General features: G+C 42.6%; 1 protein-coding gene across 1 annotated transcript in view; it reads right to left on the reverse strand.

The window, feature by feature from the left end:
- PSMD1 (proteasome 26S subunit, non-ATPase 1) overlaps positions 1-24,254 on the reverse strand; it is a 2,664,479-nt gene that overhangs the window by 1,792,583 nt on the left and 847,642 nt on the right. The window contains exons 10-11 of the mRNA XM_044070690.1: positions 2,142-2,230; positions 1,874-1,952 (exon numbers count right to left, since the gene is read on the reverse strand). Coding sequence (XP_043926625.1) covers positions 1,874-1,952; positions 2,142-2,230 — 168 coding nt within the window. The remainder of the gene's footprint in view (positions 1-1,873; positions 1,953-2,141; positions 2,231-24,254) is intronic.

The raw sequence follows: 24,254 nt of genomic DNA on the forward strand, positions 1-24,254 counted from the left end.
GCTGCTGCACTATCATATTGACGGGAGTGTGTCTTAATCAGCTTCACTTTGCTGCAACCATACACAGCGGCTGCCTTTTGGACGGCACATACATACTTCCCATCATGGACAACCGCCCAACCAAGCAGTATACCACTTGCAGCAGAGAGCTTTCCAGGCCTGCAATGTTGCTAATGCAGAAAGCCAAAGTTGCCTTCCTTCCGCAAGAAAGGGTGAGAGCCAGCATCAAACACCATTCCAATACTCAGCCAAGAGCATCCGATGCAGCTACTCAAACATGGGTCACCTGGAGTACAAGTGTGTTATCCCTCTGTGTTTGACAAATACGGCATAGCTGTAGAGGGTTCAAAATTGACAGAATGCTAACTAGATCTGCCACTCCTGCCACATTACACTTCTGTTGTGGGATCCTCATGGGCTGCTTATTGTTGCTAGGTCATTATACAACCGGTGATGAATCTTAAAGCTTCAGGTTCTGTATACCCCAGCTCATGACATCTGGCAAGAAACTACCGCTGCTTAAAAACCCTCTTCTGAAAATATCTGGTGGGGTATCATTTGCCTACAATGCCCTGGCCCTATGGAGCAATGAGACCACCTCAGTGTTCACCCAGTGGAATTCTGAGCTGGTGAAGCTCACACTACCAAAGTTTATTCACACCAAGTGGAGACAAGTCCCTAGGAAGGCAGCAATCACTGGCTCACAGGAGCCAGTAAAGGGAAGTGCTACCAAGGGGAAACCATATGCTGTCCCTCAGGACCACCAAGCTGGCTTACTAGAGAATGGTGGGCAGTCTGGGGGTTTCCAGTAAAAATAAATGCTGTAGAGCTCCTTCCTAATCCAGAAATATATCCAGCTCCTGTTCTCCTGGACTTAAAATGCCATATGGATAAAGGTCCACAAGCCATTGGGCAAGGTCCTGGAGGCAGCATAAAAAAGAATAGTGCTAGCAAGATAACCTGGTCTGCCAGCAAGCATCAAAATCATGTAAGGAGTGGCTGGTTTCCATCTAATACACATGCAATTCAAGTTAATTAGTACAAGGATGGGAGAGTCTCACTGAATCCCAGGTCAGTAAATTTCGAAGGAGTCAAGCAAGAGAACTACTTTTGAAGGTTAAGAGACCAAGATCTTTCATAAATTCTTCGACCTCAGTAGAAGACAGAGAAAAGATATAAACTGCACAACAGTTTATGATTTCTACCAATTACCTCAATACCTACAAAACCCCTCTTGCGTTTCCTCCTAGCAACAACCAAACTTCTCAACTTCTTAGCATGATAATTCTGGACAAAGTCAGAGAGGAAAAAAGCCCCAAAATCAGAAATGCTTTTAAATATCACTCTACCTTACTTAAAAGTTAATAGAACAGGTTTTGCATAAACATGCATTGTCTGAACTACAAGTACGAAACTCTAATGTCGGTCATTACTGGCCGATTGTAATCCTCAGTGATTTACCAGAAAATCGAAACTTTACAGGGACAGGGCAAAAATATGAGGCAAAATCAGAAATATTCTGCAAAATTCTGGACAGCTGAGAGGTACAGATGCAACAGAAATCTGCAAGGGAGTTCTGTAGGAGGTATTAAAATATACATGTGTTTTTTATGACCAACTTAAGTTAAAAAACAGTTGTGGAAAGGATTCCGTCAGTAAAGTAGCAAGTCTTTTAAATTCTAATGCTTTCAAATTTGGATTAAAAAAAAAGCAAGAGAGCAAATAGTTATGACAGCAAGCATAACTGTACTGCAATGTATACTGTGGTTCTCCCACAGTTAAAAACAATTCAAATGCTACAAGACCTACATTCCAGAAAATAAGGAAGCAGCCAATTCAGCACTAATAAGGCAATCAAAGGCTTCTTACATACCTTGTGAATCACGCCAAGACTAGCTGTAGCAGTGAACTTAGCCCAGTTTGTGGCTCTGGCCAACCATTCCAGGTTCTCCCTAGTGAGAAAAAAAACAGTTCACTGCACTCTAGAGCTTGAAATGTTTGCAAGAAACACTTGGTCATTACTGAAAGAGGAGGCCAAAGTGCAGCTGTGCAAGGTTTACCAAACAAAGTGATACAAAGCCACTTCTGATAAATATGCGTCAGACACACAAACATACCCATTAATACAAAAGTCCACTTACCTCAAAAACTGATCACTGGTCGTTCCACAGTGCATAAAAGAGTTTGCTATGACTGTGGCTGTGTGGCAAACTGAATTTCTTACTGCATCCTAAACAGAGAAAAAATGAGATTTAAATCCCCTCCAACTACATGCAAAGCACAGCACAACTGGAGCTATGAAAGCATTACTACTGCCGTTGTGTACCTGTGACTGTAAAGCAGGTTCCTGATATCACCCACTAATGAGTCACAGCAACATAAACAGTAAAACAGGCAACAATTTCATGCATATTGAAAGAAAACCCAGCAGCAAATTACAGCAGTTAAATAATCACAAAAAACTTTGGAACAGGTTACAATGATACAAACAAGGCATTAGATTTTGCAGGCTCAAGACCGAAATAATGTTATCTACAAGACAGCATCAAATCAAATTCTAGGTTGTATACCTGGTCCCAACTCACACGTAAAGATGATTTTTTTTAATCAGGTATAAAAATGGCCTGTGACACAGAATGGCAAATTCCACAATCTTGGTGGTCTATTATTGAAAAACCTTTGTTCAAGATTGCAGTTAATTTTGTTACACCAGCCATTAAGTTACTCTTCTTTATACCGCAAGTGCTACTAAAAAATGAGAAAACCTGGATACTTGTTAGCTGTCAATAAAATACCCCAAAATACCCCTTAAAGAGGCCTTACTCTCTGTAACAAGGTAAAGCAATCCCAGAGGGTACTCATTTAAAAAAAAAAAGTACAAGCCAAAGAATTTTTGTACTCACAAGTTTCTTAATGCTACACATAAGAAAAGAAAGTACAGCTGTGTCACAATTATACATCAGTTTTGCAGTACGGATTCTTGGGCCTTCCTGCTATGCAGAAGCCTGTGATCAGCCCAATTCCTGGAGTCTTTACATCATCCTTCGGAAGTGGACATTCAAAGACAGACATCTGGATATAAGGGTACAAAGACTGGTGTCCGTTGGGGCATCTTTAGGCAATGAACAGTAGTCTGATGCTGGAGGGCAGCATGTCCCCACTAGATATCAGTTTTATACAAGGAAAATGGAATAGTAGTAGTATAAAGAGTGGGATGACAGGGGGTGATAACTACCTATTACGGACACCCCCCAACAGAAGGGATGGAAGGTGGATGTTTGTACTGCAACACCAACCTACTCAAATATCAATTATGCTAAGTGTAACATAACTGTACCAGGTTCCTTGCAGTCAGTGTTGCAGTACTGATTCTTGGGAGGACTCCAAATGTACAAGCTGTGTGGTAGTCTGTCTGGTGGCCCCCAAGAAAACAATTTCTGTAGGATAGCAATCACAAAACCTGCACTAGACCTGGAGGTGTTGCTTAAATGGTAATGTTTAGTAAAAAAGTAGATATCCATGTGACACCTTCCAAGTTGGCCTAGGTTGTGTTAACATTAAGAAAAACAGTGGTGGCTGTCCTATGTCTGAAAAGGTTAGCCCTGACATGGGCTGGTAAAAGCTTACCATGATGGGCATAACAAAAAGTAATGCAGCTAACTATCCACTTAGAAAGAGTCTATTTGGAGATGGATCTAACCTTTTCTTTCTGCAAAGGCCACTAACATTTGATCTGTCCTAATAGGGAACCTTGTCTTGTCTAGGTAATGCTGATCTGTCTATGTGCATCCAGGGAATGCAGGATTTGCTCAGCTTTATTCTCTGGGTTTGTGACCACCACCAAGTGCACAGCTTGACTCAAGGAGATGTCTGATACTACTGTGTACATGAAAGAAGGTTTAGTTCTAAGGGTTATCTTTTCCCCGTGAAACGGAAAGAAGGGTTCTTTGCGCATCAGTTACTGTAGTTCAGAGACCCACCTGGATGAGGTGATGTCTATCAATAGGGTAGTTTTCCAAGTATCTTTAAAGGAGCCAAAGCTGCTGGCTCAAAAGGTGGTAAGTTTTTCTAATACACAGTTTAACTCCCACATAGGCACAGAGTTTCATTGGGAGGCCTGAGGTGCATGACCCCTTTTAAAATAGTTTCAAAAGGGCATGAAAATAGATGGGGAACAAAGTCGGACAGGCAGACATGGCAGAAGCATGCACCTTAAACTGGATTAAGAAGAGTGCTAATGAAAATCCCAAAAGGTATTCCAACACTAGGTTAATGTCTGCATAAGGACTGACATCTTTGTTTTTGTGCACACACACACACACGCACTCCGTTTGGATAACCTTGATTTTCTGGTAGTCAGTTTTCTTGCCTCTCAGAAAAGATTGCACTTTGTAGAGTAGTGTGCATTTTTTGTTGGGGGGGGTGGGGGTCAAAAGCCAGTCTTTTATGCTGTTATTTTGAGGGTTTTCAGGTGAGGATGAACGACAGACATCGTTAGTTTGGTGAGCACAGCTATAATCTGTGGGAAAATGTAATATCTTCCCTCTGAGTGTCAACAGAAGGCCAGAAGGGGACCTTAAAGTACTATGCTCAGCCTGTCTGATCTCACCTTCAACAGGACCCTGGGAATTAGGAGTAGAGGTGGAAAGGCATACAAGATGAGGTATGTCCATACGAATGATAAAGCATCTCCATGCTATGTCCCTGTTTGTTGAATTCTGGAGCAGAACTTTTGTAGACGTCTGTCCTACTGAGACAACTACAAAGGTTCTGCTCCAGAACCCAGCTAACAGGGACATGGAGAGGAAAAACCAATAGTCAAAGGGTTCCCCCTTGCTTGTTTATGTACCACATAATAGTGGTGTTTTCTGTCCAAATTTGCAGTGTTCCTAGATTCAGGTTGCATTAAAAGGGTTTAATGGCTAGAGATACTGCCTTCATCTCTTTCTGGTTTATGTGTAGCTTTCTTGTTCTATGGTCTATATACCCTTAGTCTTCCCAGACAATATCTGAATTATCTGCAATAATGGTCATGTCTGCATCTGGCAGGAAGAAGTTTGTAACTGGATTCGAGAAAATGGCATTTTTCCACCAAAATAGTTACCTTTTTTAAGGAGGGTAGGAGAGGCACCAGGGCCTGTAACAACAGCTCTACAAGATGCACCCAGTGCAATGTAACCACATTTTAGTAAGTGCATCTGGAGATTTGTAGTGCTGATGTAGCTATTTTCTGGACATCTCCCTCTCTAAGGCCTTGTCAGTAATGCCCTCCGTTTTTGAAATCAATTGTTCTTTACAGAATCTAAATATTTCAACATACGGAATTGGCAAATTAAGGACTGTCAGAATGGGTAGCAAACATGTATGCTTTTTTCCACAAACCTATCCGGTAGTCTATTTTCTCTGTCATCTGCTCCTGAGCACCATTGAGGATTCAATAGATACTACTGAAGGATCAGCTTGCAGATATTTGTACAGATGTTTGTTAGTGTCAATTATTTCATGGAATTTGATCTAGTTTCCTTGATGCAGGAGGCATACATTCTGGGTGCAGCAAAATGTCAAAGTCATCATTAAGCACTACATGCACTAAAGTATTGCCACTGTTCTGGGAGAAGGCAGATTCAGAAGCTTTCCATAAGGGGTTTGGGCTAGAGAGAATACCTCGCTCTCCCAATTAAAAGCCTCGTCCATCTTTTGTAAGGTATCGCCAGTATAAGATCCTATAGGAAAAGCAGAAAAAAGGGTACCATCAGGATAGAATCGAATGAAGTGCTTACAATAGAATATTTCTTTCCCTCATTCTCAGATGCTTAACAGGCAATCTTGTAGAAAGGAAAACAATCCTCTTTTTACTTGGGATAAGCTTTGGTGGTAGGCAGCTGTGTCAGGTTGGGCTCCCCAGACTTCATGAAGACCATCAATTTCTCAGCTATCTTCAGAAGGTCCTGAGCTTCAACCTGGGGTGTAGCAGCTGTGAGTTTGGCAATTGGCTGAGTGAAGCTGACTAGTGTCTTAAGCTTGGATATCCATTTAGAAGAGAAGGCCGCACAAACTGAGAATTTAGATCTTAACTGACCAAAGAATTATCTTGCTTGATAACCAAAGCACAAGTGTGAAAGCAGAAGCCTGCAGAGCATATCTGGACCCCACAGACAGACTTTGGAGTAGACATATCCAACTGGCATGCTGCCATGGCAGCCGCTTAAGGGGTCACACCAGCATGTTCAGGCCTAGAAGTTACCACACCAGTGGACTGCAAAGGCTCTTCACCCGAGATGGCCATCAAAGTTTCACTGATATTTGCACAGTACTCTTCCTTTAACTTTGTCCTTGCATTACTTCTGCAAGATAGCATCTGAAACAGGGCAAGTAAAGTTATAGAATTCCATGTGTAGTGCAAGGACTTCAGCACTTAGTTTAAGTGCTTTAGCTTAAAACGTAGTACAATCCTGACAACTAGAAACATCATGCTGAGGCCCAGATAAAACAGACAGAAGGAATGAAAATCTTTATGAAAGATTTGTTTCCCCCACTTTAAGCAGTTAACATTTTTAAACATTAGTCAAGAGAAAATCCCCAACAGGGTACTTATCTGAAGGCAAGAAGGAATAATTCCGGAGAAAAATGACCCAACCAACATACTGAGCATCTGATAACAGAATCGAGCATCAAACTGCATGGCTAGGAAGAACTGAAGATGGCACTGTTGGACATCCCTCTCATACCCTGATGCCCAGATGTCAGCCTTTTGACATCCAGTGGCTAGGGATGATTTAAAGACTCGGAAAATTTGGCCAATTACCAGCTTCTGCATGTCAGGAATATCCAAGAATCAGTACTGCAATACTGACTTAGCGTTGCCACCCCTCCGTTTTTTTTTCCGGAGTGCCCGGAAATCAGTAGGGCACTCCGGTTCTTGCTGTCGGAGTCCGGAAATAGCGACGTCAGGCTCGTCAGCACGTATTTAAAAAAAAAAAACATTCCCGTCTTGGACTCTCGTTGATTGGCTGCTTGCTGCAGACGAGGCACGTGCAGCAAGAAGCCAATCAACACGTAGAGTTGCAAGTCAAATCCCTGCAAATCCCGCGAAAATTTCTGCATAAAAAGCGGCGCTTCAGCTTCTAGTTTAACCTTTTACTTACTCTGTACTGTAAAAGGTGGTGCTTAAGATCTGAAATTTCTTGGACGTCTTCGGTGGATTGCTGGTTCGTTAGCCCTGCTGCCTGGAAGAATTGCCTGCTGCCTGGAAGGATTGCCTTAGCCCTGCTGCTTGCCTTGCTTGCTGGAGTCTTGCCCTGGAGGAGAAGTGCTGTGGACTGGGTGGTGGTGTGTTCCCCTGCTTGCTGGCCCTTTAGCTGCCTGTTCTCTTCTGCTGCTGAGAGCTTGTTTAAGTAGCCCTGCTGCTGATTTTTCTGGAGGTAAGTGGAATTTTTTTTAATGGATGAATTCTTTGGAATTAAGGTAGATTTTCAAAGATTAGTGTGACAAGGGGAATGAAATATTGCCAGCACAGCTACTAGTGAATTTTTTAAATATTAAATTTATATTAATTCACTAGCTGTGCTGGCACGATCTCATTCATTGACGGTGACAAGATGTGTGTAACTATCTAAATGTTCAACATGTGGTGATTATTAACTAGAACAGTTTCTAATCTGGTTTTGGACTTGGTTGCAGTGAATATATAATGACTTCATGATTTGTATAAGATGCTTGGACTGTAGATCTGTCTTTTCTAGTCTGTCATCACCGTGATGTTTACCTTGACCTGTGTTTCTTCCAAGGGTGTCTGTCGTACAGTCTTCATATTATAGTGAGGCTTAAATGTAGCTTTTTGTCTAGTTTGTCATCACAACTGTTTACCTTTTATCTGTGTTTTCTAGGGTATACAGTCTATACCAAAGCTTAGCTCATTTGATGTTACAGTGAATATGATTACATGACTTGTATAGGATGCTTGGACTGTAGAACTGTCTTTTCTAGTCTATCACCGTGATGTTTACCTTGACCTGTGTTTCTTCCTAGGGTGTCTTTCTAGGGTGTACAGTCTTCGTATTATAGTGAGGCTTAAATGTAGCTTTTTTGTCTAGTTTGTCATCACAACTGTTTACCTTTTATCTGTGTTTTCTAGGGTATACCGTCTATACCAAAGCTTAGCTCATTTGATGTTACAGTGAATATATGATTACATGATTTGTATAGGATGCTTGCACTGTAGAACTGTCTTTTCTAGTCTATCATCAACGTGATGTTTACCTTGACCTGTTTTTCTTCATAGGGTGTCTTTCTAGGGTGTACAGTCTTCGTATTACAGTGAGGCTTAAATGTAGCTTTTTGTCTAGTTTGTCATCACAACTGTTTACCTTTTATCTGTGTTTTCTAGGGTATACTGTCTATACCAAAGCTTAGCTCATTTGATGTTACAGTGAATATATGATTACATGATTTGTATAGGATGCTTGGACTGTAGAACTGTCTTTTTTAGTCTATCATCACTGTGATGTTTACCTTGACCTGTGTTTCTTCCTAGGTGTCTTGGGTATATAGCAAGGCTTAATGTAGTTGCTTTTCTTTGGGACTGTCGATGTGAAATATCTCGTGGTTTTGAGCTTGTTACAGTGAATATAGATATTTAAGTTTTGAGACTACTTAAATATTTATTTAGTGACACTGGACCACTACCTTGGCATTGGTCAAACTAGCAATGTTTATTACTATTGCACAGTAAGACTGAACACACTTTGTTAGGGCCTTAAAGTTGCTTATAAGGAGTAGCTGGCTGATTATGTTGTAGGCTGGGGGAAAGGGGGGCATAGTTAGTAAACTTGTGCCAGCCTTTCCCTTGTGTATATAAATCAGACCTCAAGTGTGTCTCAACTGCTTTAGCAGGGGCCCAAAGCATTGTTTGACAAATAGGGTGCTGGAGGTCTCCACTTGGCCACTATGCTCAACTCTAACTGTGCCAGTGGGAGGAGGTGGTGGTGAGGATCTGGAGTGGAAAAGGGGAGAAACCAGCCCCAAGTTGACTGGTCTCTGTGCTTTGCACTTAATATGGGGTGTTGCATCTGGAATTGTGGGGCTACGGAATTAGTCTTTATGTCTGCCCATACGGTCTCATCATTATGCAAGTTATTACTGTTGCAGCCAGAGGGTATTATGATTGCTGAGTTACATATTTCATGTTTATCATTGTGTCGGCCCACACTATGTCCTGTTTGTCTTTATGCAAGTTATTACAATTGTAGCCAGAGGGTATGATTGCTGAGCTGCCATGTATTTCATCTTTATCTCGTCAGTCCACAGTATGCCTGAACTTTCTTGCTGTGTTCAGACTCAGCTGGATAACGTTTGCGCTGGGTTCTACATAAAAGTAGAGGGTCTTAATTTGGTGCATTGCTGTAGTGTCTGACCCATGTGTTTTACACACAGTTGAATGCCTTCTGTGCATATTCTGCTGTCACACCAGGTTCATGTATAACAGCTGCAGAAAGTCCCTCAGACAGGAGTTGCTTCTGCCTTTCATTGCTTTACCTTCACTGTAATTTTTCATGAGGAGTCTCATTTTTTTTCCCTATACCAACTTGGTATTACTAGGGTGTGAAAGTCTGGGGATTCACATGTGAATGTGAACTCTGGCTAGTGGCTACTGACTGACACAGGCCCCACCAGGCACTGGTGCTGGTCACAAGTGTTTTGATTTTCTATTAATAGCTGTTTTGGTTTATTGTAGTGTTGAGCAAGGATCCTACAGGAATCATGTTCAGGAAAAGGTCAATGGATCATCAAGAAGAGGCTGAAAGCGCGTCTCCTAAGAGGTTTTTCTGCAGTTATAATAAGGTATGGGAGCAAAGCTACTCATGGGTGCGACCTGTTCCAAATGCAGATGCCATGGCAAAGAGCACATCCTGTGGAACAACTTTCACTGTAAAATGGGATGGGGAAAAGGCATTGAAAAGCCATCGGAAGTCAGACAAACATCATCAAAGCCTTCAGCTCCAGAAGAAGAACCTCGTAATGACCAAGTTTATTCAGCCACGTAGTGTAACCAGTGAAGCTTCCAAAGTCACTGCAGCTGAAGTGACAGCAGTCTATCATGGAGTGAAACATGGTCACTCATATGTATCCATAGACTGTGGAGGTAAGCTGGCACCGACAGTCTTCCCTGATTCTACTCTGGCTTCGAAATTCACCTGTGGGAAGACAAAATCTGAGAGTATTGTCATGAATGTTCTTGCACCTCATTCAGAGGAGCTCCTTCTGCAGGAACTTGGCAATTCCTATTTCTCAGTGGGATCAGATGCATCCAATAAAGGGAACAGAAAAATGTTCCCTTTAGTTATTCAGTACTTTACTCACACCCATGGCACACAACAGAAACTCCTTGATTTCTATGAGGATCATAACGAAAGTTCTGAATGTATCTTTACTAGAATAAAGGACATCCTTGTGCATAAAGGACTCAAAGTACAAAACATTGCTAGCTATGCTGCAGACAATGCCTCAGTCAATTATGGAAAGCACAGGTCTGTTTTTAAAAGTTTGAAATCTGAGGTGCCTCATATCATCGCAGCAAACTGTTTATGCCATGTAATACCTAACTGTGCCAAGCATGCAAGCAAGGCCCTTGGCAAAGTTTGATGTGGAGACTCTGGTTTTGAAAGTACATAGTGAGTTTTCAGCATTTGCTAAAAAAATGGCACTGCTGAAAGGCTTCTATTCTTTCCTACACCAGGACTTTAAGGAAATAATGCAACATGTTGTAACAAGGTGGCTGTCTTTGTTCCCAGCTGTGGCAAGGCTGGTAGAATGTTGGCCTGCTATTAAAAGTTATTTTATTAGTCAAGGGCCTGAGGACTGTCACCCCCTTATCTGGAAATTTGTGGAGGCCGATGAGGATGGCATCAGTGGGGATGTGTCTGAGGCAGAGTGCTACATACATTTCATGCACTACATCCTGCAGGTATTCCACAAGTCTATAGCAAAACTTGAAAGTAACACTCTCTCTGCTCCAGAGTTGTACACCGTGATGAAAAGTCTAAAAGATGAGTTGCAGAGAAGGCTAGATTACTAGTTCTTTGGTACTAAAGTTTCATCTGCCTTACAGCACTTTACTCCAGCTGTCGCACAGCAGGTCTGTAGGACCTTCTGTGACTTTTACAGTAAAGCACTTTGTTACCTACAGAAGTGGTTTGACTATGATAATAGTCCCTTTAAAGCTATGCAGGTCCTCAGCCTCCAACATCCTGTAACTTGGCCAGAACTGCGTACAGTTGCAGACCTCTTCAAATTGGATGTGGACACTGAAGCACTTTACTCACACTACTGTACTTCAACTGCTGCATTGCCAGCCCTGTTACAGATGACAGAGGCATCTGTAAGTGATCGCTGGGTAACTTTTTTTAGTAAAGCTCCACTTTACAGACTGGTGCAGTTTGCTCTTTCAATCCCCCCCAGCAATAGCTTTGTGGAAAGGGTTTTTTCACTTATGGGGAATGCGTGGACTGATGTAAGAAATAGAATGCTTGTGTCACTTGTGAAGGCAGAGTTGCAAGTCAAGCTAAACTTTAACATGAGTTGTTCGCAATTTTATTAATTTGTGAGAAATAACCAGCCATTACTTGAGGCTGCTAGATCAAATGCCAAATATAGCTTCAAGTATAAGCAATGATTTCTAGCAAAACTGAAGATACTTTAAACAGTTGCTTTTCTTTTACTATTGTGTGTGGTGAACCCTTAATGTACTGCATTGAATGAACTGGTGTTTTTAATATCTAATTGTATTTCCATTTTAATACTACCTGTGATATGAGACTTGGGCTTAGTTTTCCCATGCTTGTGTGTGATGTACTGTTGTATGTAGTGAACCTTTTGAAGTATTGCTAAATAAAGGTTTTTAATTTACTTTTGACTCGTTGCACATTTTTCTACTTATTGGTAACTGTATGTGATATTAAAGACTTATGCTGAAGGGTGCTAGAGTAAAGGGGTGTGGCTATTAAAAGGAATGGGTGTGGCTTGATTGTGCATGGGGCGGGGCTCGTTTGTCAGGAAATGGCACAGTAGAAAGGTGGCAACCCTACACTGACTATGAAAAAAGTACAGTTTTGTACCTACCATAAATGTAGATGTCCAATAGATATGCAACTGCAGTCATAACATATGGGTTGTCCTGCCTCAGGCAGCCCTCGGTCGGCCGGATTCCAAAGTCTGTGTCAGACGTCGGCTGATGTCGCATTTCTCTCCGTCAGAGCGGCTGGAGTATATAAGCATCAGCCAACGCCATTTTCTTCAGTGTTTCTTGCCCAAGATGCCAGGTGCCCTCCAAGGAAGGCTGTAATCAAATTGGAAGACAAAAACAGGATTCCAGACAAATAAGTAAGCAATAAACAGATACACCATAACAGATATCCCAGCTAAGAGAAATAGGGATAGGAGTGGACCCAAGGCATAGAGGGGTATGGAGGGAGGGAAAATCCGACTGCAGTTGCATATCTATCGGACATCTACATTTATGGTAGGTACAAAACTGTACTATGTCCTTCAAGAATGCAACTGCAGTCATAACATATGGGTAGAATACCATAGCTTAGCTGGGGGAGGAGGAATGCTCTAGGAAAGAGATGGTGTGGCAATCAAACCCTGCAGGACTGCCGAAGCAAAGCCTGCTCTGGATCTGGAGTATAAAGGGAGATTGTAGTGTTTGGAGAATGTATGCACGGAGCTCCATGTAGCAGCTTCTAGAATGTCTTTTGTAGGCACCCCTCTTAAGAATGCTGTAGAGGTGGCTGTAGCTCTGGTGGAGTGTGGTCTGACATTGGCTGGAACATTATTCCCATGGAAGGAATAACAAAATCTGATGCAATGTCCAATCCATTTTGAAATAGTCTGTTTTGAAATTGCTTTTCCTTGTACCCCAGGGGCGTAAGCTACAAAAAGTTGATCAGACTAGTCTTGGTTCTGTCCAGGTGGTAGCGAAGTTGTCTGTGAACGTCCAAGATATGCAACAGTCTTTCCCCTTTGTTCTCAGGATTGGGGAAGAAAGCAGGCAGGTGAATAGCTTGATTTAAAGAAACCCTAGATACCACCTTTGGCATAAAAGTAGGGTTGGTTCTTAAGGAGACCCTGTCTGTGAAAGGTTATGAACGGTGGTATTGCCATTAGGGCCTGTAGTTCCGAAACCCTTCTTGCTGAGGTAATTGCCAACAGGAAAGCTGTCTTCCATGAGAGAAATTGTAAGTCCACTGAAGCTGCTGGCTCAAACAGAGGTAGAGTCAGTTTTTCTAGGACAAAGTTGAGGTCCCAAGCTGGCACTGGAGCCTTTCTTGGTGGCTTAATGTTCTTGATTCCCCTGAGGAATTGCCTTAAAGGATGTGAAAACACAGGCGGAACAGTGTTATATCTAGCTGAAATAGCTGAAGCATGTATCTTTATGGAAGAATATGAGAGTCCATTCTGTAGCATATCTGCCAAATATTCCAGGATGAGTGGGATGTTCAATAATGATGCATCATGTCCCTTGCTGGTATTCCAAATGCTGAATCTCTTCCATTTTGCTAAGTAAACCTTTCTGGTGGATGGTCTTCGAGCTTCTGTTAATATCCGCTGAACTTCCTTGGAGAAAGATTGAGATTATTCATGGGATCTCCCAGGCTGTTAACTGCAGCGTCTGAAGGTTTGGATGCACTGTTTTGAAGTTGTGTTGAGTCAAAAGTAGGGGCCATTGGGGAAGGGCCCACTTCTTCTTGTGACATATGCTCCGTAGTAGTGGGTACCAGTGTTGTCTTGGCCAGTCTGGAGCTATTAGGATCCCCTTGGGTCTCTCTGCTTTGATCTTTAGTAATACTGTGGTCATCAGTGGCAGAGGAGGGAATGCATACATTTTTAGGAAGTTCCAGTTGAATGAAAGCGCATCTAGTTTCCAAGCTTGTGGATGGTATGTCCTTGAACAGAATTTTTGTAGATGATGGTTGAGGTGAAAGGCAAATAGGTCTACTTCTGGCCTGCCCCATGTCGAGGTGAGTTGTGTGAAGATTTTCGGATGTAACCTCCACTCGTGTGGATCTATGAAATTCCTGCTTAGGCTGTCCACCAGCACATTGTCTTTGCCTGGAACAAACTGGGATTGTAACTGTATGTTTAGGCTCAATGATTTTTCCCAAAGATTCATTGTCAGTCTGCAATGGGGGTAAGAATGGGTGCCCCTTGCTTGTTTATATACCACATCACAGTGGTGTTGTCTGTCCGTATCAGTAAATGGCCTTGTTGAAGTTGTTGTCGAAAGGCCTCGATGGCATGCATTACTGCCAGCATTTCCTTTTGGTTTATATGCAGATGTGTTTCCTTTGGAGACCATTGACCTTGTATACATCTGCCTTCCATGTGCGCCCCCCATCCAAGGTCTGAGGCGTCTGTGGTCATGGTCTGTGTTATCTGAGGTTTTTTGAATGACATACCTGTGTTTGCCTGGCTTACCGAGGCCCACCATAGGAATTCCTTTTGTAGGCATGGAATGAGCGGTATGGTTGTCTCTAAGTTGTTGCTGTGCTGAGACCATAGGCTTTTTAGGTACCACTGAAGCTTTCTCATGTGTAGTCTTGCTAATGGAACCAGGAGAATGCAGGATGCCATGTAACCCAGGGCCTGTAGGAATCTCCTTGCAGTCATCTGGGTGAGTTTTGCCAAACCTTTGAAATAATGAGTTAACTTCTCTTGATTGTCTTCTGTCAGGTAAGCCATTTGAGAGGCTGTGTCTAGATTGGCTCCTAAGAAGGTTATTTGCTGGGATGGTTGAAGTCTTGACTTTTGGAAGTTGACTGTGTATCCCAGAGCCTGAAGCAATTGTATGACAGTTCAAGTTTTTTGTCAAAATCAATTTGTCGTCCGCTTGTATGAGGCAGTCGTCCAGGTACGGGTAAATTTGGATTCCCTGGTGCCTGCAATGAGCAATTACTGAAGCCAGGCATTTTGTGAATACTCTGGGCGCAGTAGATAAGCCAAATGGCAATGCTGAGAATTGATAATGCTCTGGCCCTGCAAGAAATCTGAGGTATCTTCTGCAGCTGTGTCTGATAGGGACATGCAGGTATGCCTCCTTGAGGTCCAGAGTAATCAGCCAAGACCTCTTGCCCAGCATGGGAAGGAGTTGCTGTAGAGTCAGCATTTTGAACTTTGGTACTATGAGAAAAGTGTTTAATGCGGACAAATCCAGTATTGGTCTCCATTGAGTTTCTTTTCTTGGAACAAGGAACAGTCTTGAGTAAAACCCCTGGCCTTGTTCTTGTTGTGGAACTCTTTCTATTGCTTTGATCTGAGCAAGCAGAGAAATTTGCTTGATAGCCTCTGCCCTCTGGTTTTGTGGTAGGTTTGGAATGCCTTGTTTTCTTGGTAAGGTATGAAAGTGGAACCTGTAACCTTGGTCTATAATGTCCAAAATCCATTTGTCCTTTGTCAATCTGTGCCAATTGTCTGAAAACAGAGATAATTTTCCGCCCAAGGGAGCTTCTACTTGCTCCTTGGTCAGCGGACGTAGAGGAAAGTCATTGAGATTGTCCCTGTGGGGCAGGGGAAACCAGTGTCACTTCTTTGGTTTGCTGGCTGCCATTGCCGTCCCCTGTAAGGACCTCTGTATTGTCCTCTTCCTCGGCCACGCCTGTTTTTACCCCTTTGAAATTTTTCAGGGTTAGGAAAGGACCAGTTTTTTGAAGGCCAATTCCTGCTGAATCTGGCGGCTGAACCTGGAAGAAATCTTTGACCGTCTGAACTGATTTTGCTTTTTCCTCGATGGACTTTAACACATCTTTAGCATTAGCACCAAAAAGCTTGTTCTTTTCCAAGGGTGCATCCAGAAGTTTTGCCTTAACATGATCTGGTAGAGGTTGTTCTTTTAACCATGCATGTCTACGAATGACCGCCCCTGTCATAGCTGCCCTACATGAAGCTTTCAATGCATCATATCCACACTGCAGAAAGTCATTGCTGACTTGCTGAGAATTATGTACAGCTTCCTGCAAAGACTTCCTGTCTAAAGGATCAGGAGAGGCCAATGTTTTCTGTAAATCATCTAACAGGTAATCCTGATATTGTAACATATGAAAGAGGCAATTCAGAGCTCTCATAGATAAAGTAGTGGAGGTGTAGAACTTTTTCCCCCATCTCTCTAATGACCTAGCTTCCCTGTTGGAAGGCAAGGGATTTTTAGAGGTGGATGCTGAAACACCTTTAGGTCCCTGAGAAATAGTTTCTAAATCAACAGCATGGGCCCTAAATAAATGAGAATGTGTTTCTGGGACCCTGTAATATCTGTCTGGCTTGGCTGGAGCAGGAGGAAGAGTATCAGGGGTAACACTGGAGTCAGAATATAGATCATCCAAAACATCAAGCACAGGAGGAATAGCTAAGGGCCTGTGCTGGGCTTTTTAAGGAAGGTTCGAAGGCGCTTTCTGGAATCAGAATATTCCTGGCCTTGCCACTTGAAATGTTCCCTCATGGTATGCAGAACTTCCCCAAAAGAAATATCCTCAGGAGGGGAGGCCGAGGGGATGGAATCCTCTGCATCCGAGTCCTCATAGGTGTGGAAGAGCTCTTCCTGGCCATCAGAGTGGACAGAGTCCTCAGAGTCTTCATCTGAAGGGATAGGGTCAGAGGGTTCAACCCGGGGCCTCTTATCAGGAGGCTGGGATCCTCTCCTAGGATGGGCCTGTGAACCTCTAATCATGGAAATTAAGTCGGCGGCCATAGTCATGATTTGTGTCTCAGGAGTAGGCTGAGGTAAGGCTTTAGCAGTAAGGTGCTTGGTCTTGCTGGCTGCCTTAGCACGTGTGTAGGCCTTAATAGACATGGCCATAGGAGGCCTAGCAGCTCCACGTGCAGGAGTGACCTTATCTACAGCAATGGTCTCGGGCATTTCCTCGGTTTCAGTGTCCGGAGGAAAATGTATAACTGGCGGAGTGGCATCTGGTATCGGAGTCATCGGTAATGCGGTGTCTTCGGTTCGGAGCGGTGGAATAACCGTCTCAGGGGGAACCGGAGCACTCGCGGTAGGTTTTGGCGTGGAGTCTGTGGTAGACGCGGGCCGAGGATGTCGGTCCCGGTCTTTTCGTTTCTTGGGAGTCTGCGATGTCGGAAGTTCTGACGGCATTGTATAAGCAAATTTTTCGCCGAAAAAGTCTTTAGCGAACTCCGCCCGGCACCTGAGAGTGCGCTTATTGAAGCGAGCACAGGCGACACATGCCGAGACGTCGTGGTCTGGGCCAAGGCAAGGAAGACAGTAAGAGTGGAAATCCTTATGAGGTATTTGTTTACCACAAGACAGACAATTGTTAACTTTTTCAGTAATTTCTGACATCGGCTGAGGCAAGAAAAGGTCCCCAACGGGGTACTTAGCTTTTTTGATGACTTCGGATTCGAAGAATACAGGAGCTGACCGACCGGCACTTGCAAACTGCTTCGGGCACCGCGCGGCCAGAAAGACTGAAGAAAATGGCGTCGGCTGATGCTTATATACTCCAGCCGCTCTGACGTCGGAGAGAAATGCGATATCAGCCGACGTCGGACCCAGACTTTGGAATCTGGCCGACCGAGGGATGCCTGAGGCAGGACAACCCATATGTTATGACTGCAGTTGCATTCTTGAAGGACATCATCGGTACTCCACAATACACCTAACCAGTATTTTGAAAACAGTAAGGAAGACGCAGGCAAGCCTTGAGGTAACTATCCACAACATATGGTTATTAACAAAGTAGTTCCTTCTAGTAACACAATTTACACCAATCTCATAAGTCAAATGTTTGCTCATTATTCTGAGAGTCCTAATATATGTTGGTGACAAAATTTGATTAAAAGAATAATTTTTGTGGATTTATTTGTTGAATTGGTTTTGAATTCTTTCGTGATTAAAAGAATCAAAATTATGGTTATTTAGTGATCCATAGTGAACAATGTCAACGTCAATATAATGTCGAGCACTAAGTAAAGTAGCTCTTATTACCCAAATGTACGACTAATTAGCAAATTCTGACAAAAGATTTTGGAAAGGCAGAAAAATGGTTTACATAAACATTAAAAAGGAATGGTCTCACTAATGATCCCTACAGAAAATCTTAACGAGTTTCATATTTCGAAAAGCATGGACAATTCTAACCAGACACATTCACTTCATAAGACAACTTTTAAGTCACCAACGTACACAAGTATTCAGTTATTCAAGGTATATAACAGTAGCTGATTTGGAACAGAGTCAAAAAGTTACGAAACATCTAAAAAAAAATATCAACCGGTTTAACAAAATCTAAGGTTTTAGTATTATTATAAAAGTTAACTGTACACACAGAATCCTGGAGTCCTGGAAACAAAATCCAAAATCTAAACCAAAAACCACAGGAAAAACACATTTGACTAGTTTATATACTAGCACTTTCATCTTTAGTTATCCAAAGAATTCATCAAAATAAAGAATAAATACAAAGGCTTTCCTTCCCCCTTCCCAGTATGCACATAAAAGGAAAAAAAACTTAAAATTCAAAATCACTTGGTTAACTACAACCTTACTGTTCTACACTTCACATCACTCAGTCCTGGACTTGAACTGGCCTGCAGTCTTTGCTGCTACCAAAATTCTTCATTTCTCTTGACAACGTCTAATACAAGGAACTTTTTTATGGTCAACACATTTCGTAGCATGTCCAAAAAAGGCATTTTTTTCCTTATAATTGTATGAATATGTTCAGAAACTCTCTTGTAAGGTACATATATTGCCTTCACCACATAAAATGCATCACACTGAGCCAAATAAAAACACACTGTTAATCCAAATGGAGTATTACACCTAATGTTCTATGATTCATACTAGCCATACCACTGCTATCAGTTGTATTCCAGGATCACAGCAGGTTACTAGGCTAATGCCTCTGGGGCCCTTACAAGCCTAAACAAAAGTTTATCCCCAAAAAGAAACCTCAGTTAGCACCTGTTGCCCCTGTCAAGGAGGGACACAGGTGGAACCCCTGGGACAAATTTGATTTCCCATCCACTCATCAAGGTTGCGCTTGAAAAGGGTTAGTGAGGTGCTCTGTTTGACGTGTATGGTAAGTCTATTCCAGAGACAAGGCAGCCTCTGGGAGAGAAATCTCTCTCCAGAAGACTTTGTTGATGTCGCATATTAGATTCATGCCTTTTGAGCAGGTAGTGCGTGATGAGTCAGACTTACAAACATGGAGTACAGTAAGATTGCCTTGTAGGAGAGACGGATCACTCCTGAGCAATCTGTACAATACAGAGTAGAGTGATAGGGATTTGAGCCTGTCTGCACAGGACAGGTGTTGGAGGCAATGGATTTTCTTTGTGAGGTATTGCAGTGGCCTTTCCAGTTGGTGCAGATGTTTGGAGAGGTACATAGCAAATGAGGAGTTGCACTCAATTATTGGTCTAATGATGGAGTACAAAGAGGTAATAACCTCCTTTTTTCTGGATGCAATCCCTTTACTTATGAGATGAACCAAGTAAAAGGCTTTTCTGACCACTGCAGCTAAATGATAGGCAAATGTGAGGTTATCAACCTGAGTGCCCAGGTCTCTCAATAGGTTGTGTGCTTAGGGGGCTGCACAGAGGTAGTGTTTCTGCCAAATGGTATGATTCCTTTTTTTGCATTTAGCTTGAAGCCATGACTCTGTCTTGTCAATTACTGCAGCCTACAATGTCAAAAGCAAAGAGATCTTAACTAATTCAAACCTGGATAGCACTTAACCGTGTCAGTGTGTCCAGTATCCAAACAGTACAAGTGGGGCTTTGGTAATTCCAACTTAATCTAGGTAAAAAAGCAGAAACTGTTAGCAGCTACCACAAAATCCACTGGTTCCACTGTAGTGTGTGCTCCAACAGCCCAGTTTATAATAGTTATCGAAGCACACTGGAAATGCATGATCTCTCGAAGAATTCAAAATTAATCTGAATGGGCTTTCTGTCAGCACAAACTGCGTGTGTATTCATAATGGACAAACTTTTTGATGGCCTATACTGACGCTAAGTGTATTTACTAACCCTGAAGACGTTCAAGGGGCATATGTGCAGCACAAACAATGTATGCATTTTTTTTCTTCAAGAAATAAGTCATAACAGTAGATGTTGAAGTACAATCAGGTATGGCACTTGGGGCACAGGTTAAGACTGGGACCTACCTATAGTTCCTGTGGTACATGGTTTGACTCCCACAGCCCTCATTTGACCACTGTGTGAACTTGGAAAAAGTCAGTTATCCAGACCAGTGCTTGGGGCAACTGGGAATCTGGGCTAGGCTCCTCAATAGTGTCATGAACTGCAAGCCAAATAACTACATATGAATCTATGAGCTGCAGCAGCAAAATCCTTAGCAAACGGGAACAACTCCCACAGCTTTACAGATGTCCACATATTGGCAGATTTCTCCTCAGGACACATTCCTGGAAACTCAAATAGAGGACAGTAAAAACATGTTACCCTGCTCTTTTCTGCCAATGAGAGAAGTGAATAGCAAGGGTCTTTATTTTAGAATTTTTAGGAAATGTACACAGACTGGGTAAACTAAAGTGGTGTGAAGCCCCTGCTCTCAAGAAGATACTAAACTACAGCCTTCACACACTTATTCTGTATAGAAGGCAATGAAGCTGAAAAGGAATAAGAAAAGCAAGGTAGGTACTGTATGGTTAAACTGCCTTGCCATCCCTGGCAGTATCAAAATTACTGGCAGTTCAAGTGAGTAAATCCTGAGCCACAGCACCAAAAGTCAGAGACAAAAGAAAAAAAAAAAAACATCTCAATTTGAAGCCAAGAATGAAAATACTTACTAGAAGAAACTTACATTGAAACCACTTCTCCAGTCCTCCACCTCATAACCCCAAAACATGTTTTTCACAGGTGAAAGGGGTGTGAGTCTGTTCTACATTGATCCTACTCAGACTTCTAATGTTAAGTTGAGTTTCTCAAATAACCAGACTACACTCTTTGCATGGACTACTGCTGCTGCAGGATTCTACACAGTTGTAAAGACTCCTAAAGCAATGACCCCATGAAACAGAATCAGATCCTGACATCATTCCCCAACCCCACCTTTTTTTTTTTAGATAAGGCACTGTAAGAATGCTGTACAGCAAATCCTGCCTAGTTCCTGGATTAAAAAAAAACATCTCAAAGTTTATAACGCCTGAAAAGCATGCGAATGTAGGACCAAGCAAATGCTCACAAATGCTCTGAACTGAGACAAGATGGTAACTGCCTTTGAGAGGTGCCTTAAAAACCTGCTCTGGTAAGCTCTTATATTTTGTACAACAAAACGAATGTCAATATATTTAACTAACCATTTAGACAAGTTTGGTCTAGTCACTGCTTTCTCCTGCTTACCCAGTAAAAAGTAGGAAAAGAGCTGGTCCATCTTCCTGAAACCCTTTGCCCTTCTACACAGTAACAGATTTGTCTGCGTACATTGAAGAGGAGTGAAATTATTTAACCTGTATTTTGTGGTTTGGGGGCAAGTAGACTTGGATGCAGTTGTCAGGCCTATGCCACTAACAAAGAATTGAGTAGCCCCCATTTATGTACAATGGTCTTAGAACAGTTAATGAAAAGGGACTTGCGCCTCCATCCATTACTGTAAGTAGTCCTGATCTCCGGATCATTTTAAAAACTCTGAAAGCCTACACCACCACTAGCATCATTTTTGAACTTGTGAGGCGATGCTTTTGGGTAGTGGCCCACATGCTCTTGACAGGGTTTCCTACACAGTCCCCACCCCCATCCCACAAGCTTCACTGGATGCATCAGTCATCAGGATTTCATTGTGTACTGGGTGAGATAATATTTGTTTTTATCTACACCTTATCTGTCTACCAATACAGATGCAGGTTATGAGTACACTTCTGTTTGTCCAGTGGATGATCTTAATGTTCCCAATGAACTTTTAGATACAACTGTATTTTTCTCACGTGGAACCTGACCAGGAGTACCATGAGGATGGCTGATGCCATGAACCCAGAAGTCTTAAAGTCCCTCTTGGTGTGTGTGTGGGGGGGGGGGGGGGTCTCAATCTGTTTTAGGAAGACTACAACTTTCCCAAACGCAGCTTGTAAACCGCAATATCCACAGTAGTCCCAGGAAAAGGGCAAAAATGTAAACTGGAAAAGTACATTTGTGTACACTTACCATAAATGTAGATGCTAGAGTGTATTCACTATTGCAGTCATTACATCTGGGTAGAATTCCAAAGCTATGGATGGGAGACTGGAGCTAAATAGCATTAGAAGCGGCTATAAGGCCCTGCAGAACTGCAGTGGCAAAACCTGCCCTGGACTTAGAGTAGAGGCAAATGATAATGCTTTGTAAAGGTGTGAACAGAACTCCAAGTAGCAGCCTCTAGAATGTCTTTGGTTGGTACTCCTCTGAGAAAGGCTGCTGAAGTAGCTGCAGCTCTGGTGGAATGAGACCTAATGCCCTTGGGCACAGGTCTGCCATGGTGTAAGTAGCAGAAACGAATGCAGTGGCTTATCCACTTTGAAATAGTCTGCTTTGAAATAGCCTTTCCTTCTGATCCTGCAGCATATGTTACTAGTAATTGCTCAGTTTTTCTTGGAGCTTTAGTCCTGCTCAAGTAGAATCTTAACTGTGTACGTCCAAGGAATGCAGAATTCTCTCCCCCTTGTTCTGTGGATTTAGATAAAAGGTTGGCAGATGAATAGTTTGGTTAAGAGCTACGTTGGAAACCACCTTAGGCATAAATGAAGGATTGGTCCTCAGAGACACCCTGTCTGGGTAAAATATGATAAAAAGGCTCCACAGCCATGAGGGCCCGTAGCTCTGAGACTCTTCTCGCTGAAGTAATTGCTAGGAGTAGAGCTGTTTTCCATAAGAATTTTAGAACTGCAGTAGCAGCTGTTTCAAATGGAGGCAGGGTGAGCTTTTCCAACACAACTGAGGTCCTATGCAGGTATTGGTGATCTTTTGGGAGGCCTTACATTTTTGGCTCCTCTAAGATATTGCTTTAGTAAAGGATGACAAAAGATTGGTGGCTCTGTATTGTAATGAGCCGAAATTGCAGAGGCATGGATTTTTATTGATGAGAAAGATACACCTTTTTCTAGCATCTCAGTCAAGTATTGTAATATCGGAGGAATATTTGGTTTTGCTGTATAGGTTCCTTGTGCTTGATTCCAAGCACAAAACCTCTTCCATTTTTCAGCATAGGATTTTCTAGTACTAGGCCTTCGGGCTTCCAAAATGACATCCACCACAGCTTTACTGAGAGGTGTTGTTTGCATAATTACATCAGCCATGCTACCATGTTCAGTGTTTGGAGCGGATTGTGCAGGATCTGATTGTTTTGCTGGGACAGTAATGGAGGTCTTTGAGGTAAGGTTCAAGCTGGGAATTGAGACAAGTTCCTTAGGACTGGATACCAATATTGGCAGGGCTAGTCCGGGGCAATTAGTATCATCTTTGGTTTCTCTCGTCTGACGTTTAAGAAGGACCTTGGGAAGAAGAGGCAGAGGAGGAAATGCGTAAACTGATGGGCTTTTCCAACTGAAGGATAGGGCGTCCACTTTCCATGCTTGTCTGTGATAAGTCCTTGTTTAGAGTGTTTTCAATTGATAATTTTGAGGAGAGGCAAATAGATACATGTCCGGACTCCCCCATTTCTTTGTTATCATGCTGAAGACTTGTGGATCTAGTTTCCACTTGTGAGGGTCCATAAGGTTTCTGCTTAAATCGCCTGCCAGAGTATTTTGTTTTCCTGGCAGGAAATGAAATTGAAGATGTACCTGGTAAGTCAAAGCTGTGTCCCACAGTGCCATGGCTAGTCTGCAAAGGGGGTATGAGTGCGAGCCCCCCCTGCTTGTTTATATACCACATAACAGTGGTGTTGTCAGTCTTTATCAGTAGTTGTCCTGGATGAAGTAAGCCCTTGAAGGCTGTCAGGGTATTTTGAACAGCTAACATCTCTTTTTGGTTGATATGCAGATGCATTTGTTTTGGGGTCCATATGCTCTGAATGCATCTTCCCACCAGGTGAGCCCCCCATGCATAATCTGATGCGTCTGTTAAGGTTTGGCTGACAGGGGGTAGAGTAAAGGCCAGTCCCATGTTTTGGTGACATGCCTTTGCCCACCATAGAAACTCCTGTTGTAGGCAGGGAATGAGAGGAATCATTGTATCCAGACTGACACTGTTGACTCTAAACGTCTTAGGTACCACTGAAGTTTCCTCATATGCAGTCTTGCATATGGAAT

The sequence above is a fragment of the Protopterus annectens genome, chromosome 4.part1, assembly GCF_019279795.1.
Source record: "Protopterus annectens isolate FY-2018-M chromosome 4.part1, PAN1.0, whole genome shotgun sequence".
Taxonomy (NCBI): Eukaryota; Metazoa; Chordata; order Ceratodontiformes; family Protopteridae; genus Protopterus; species Protopterus annectens.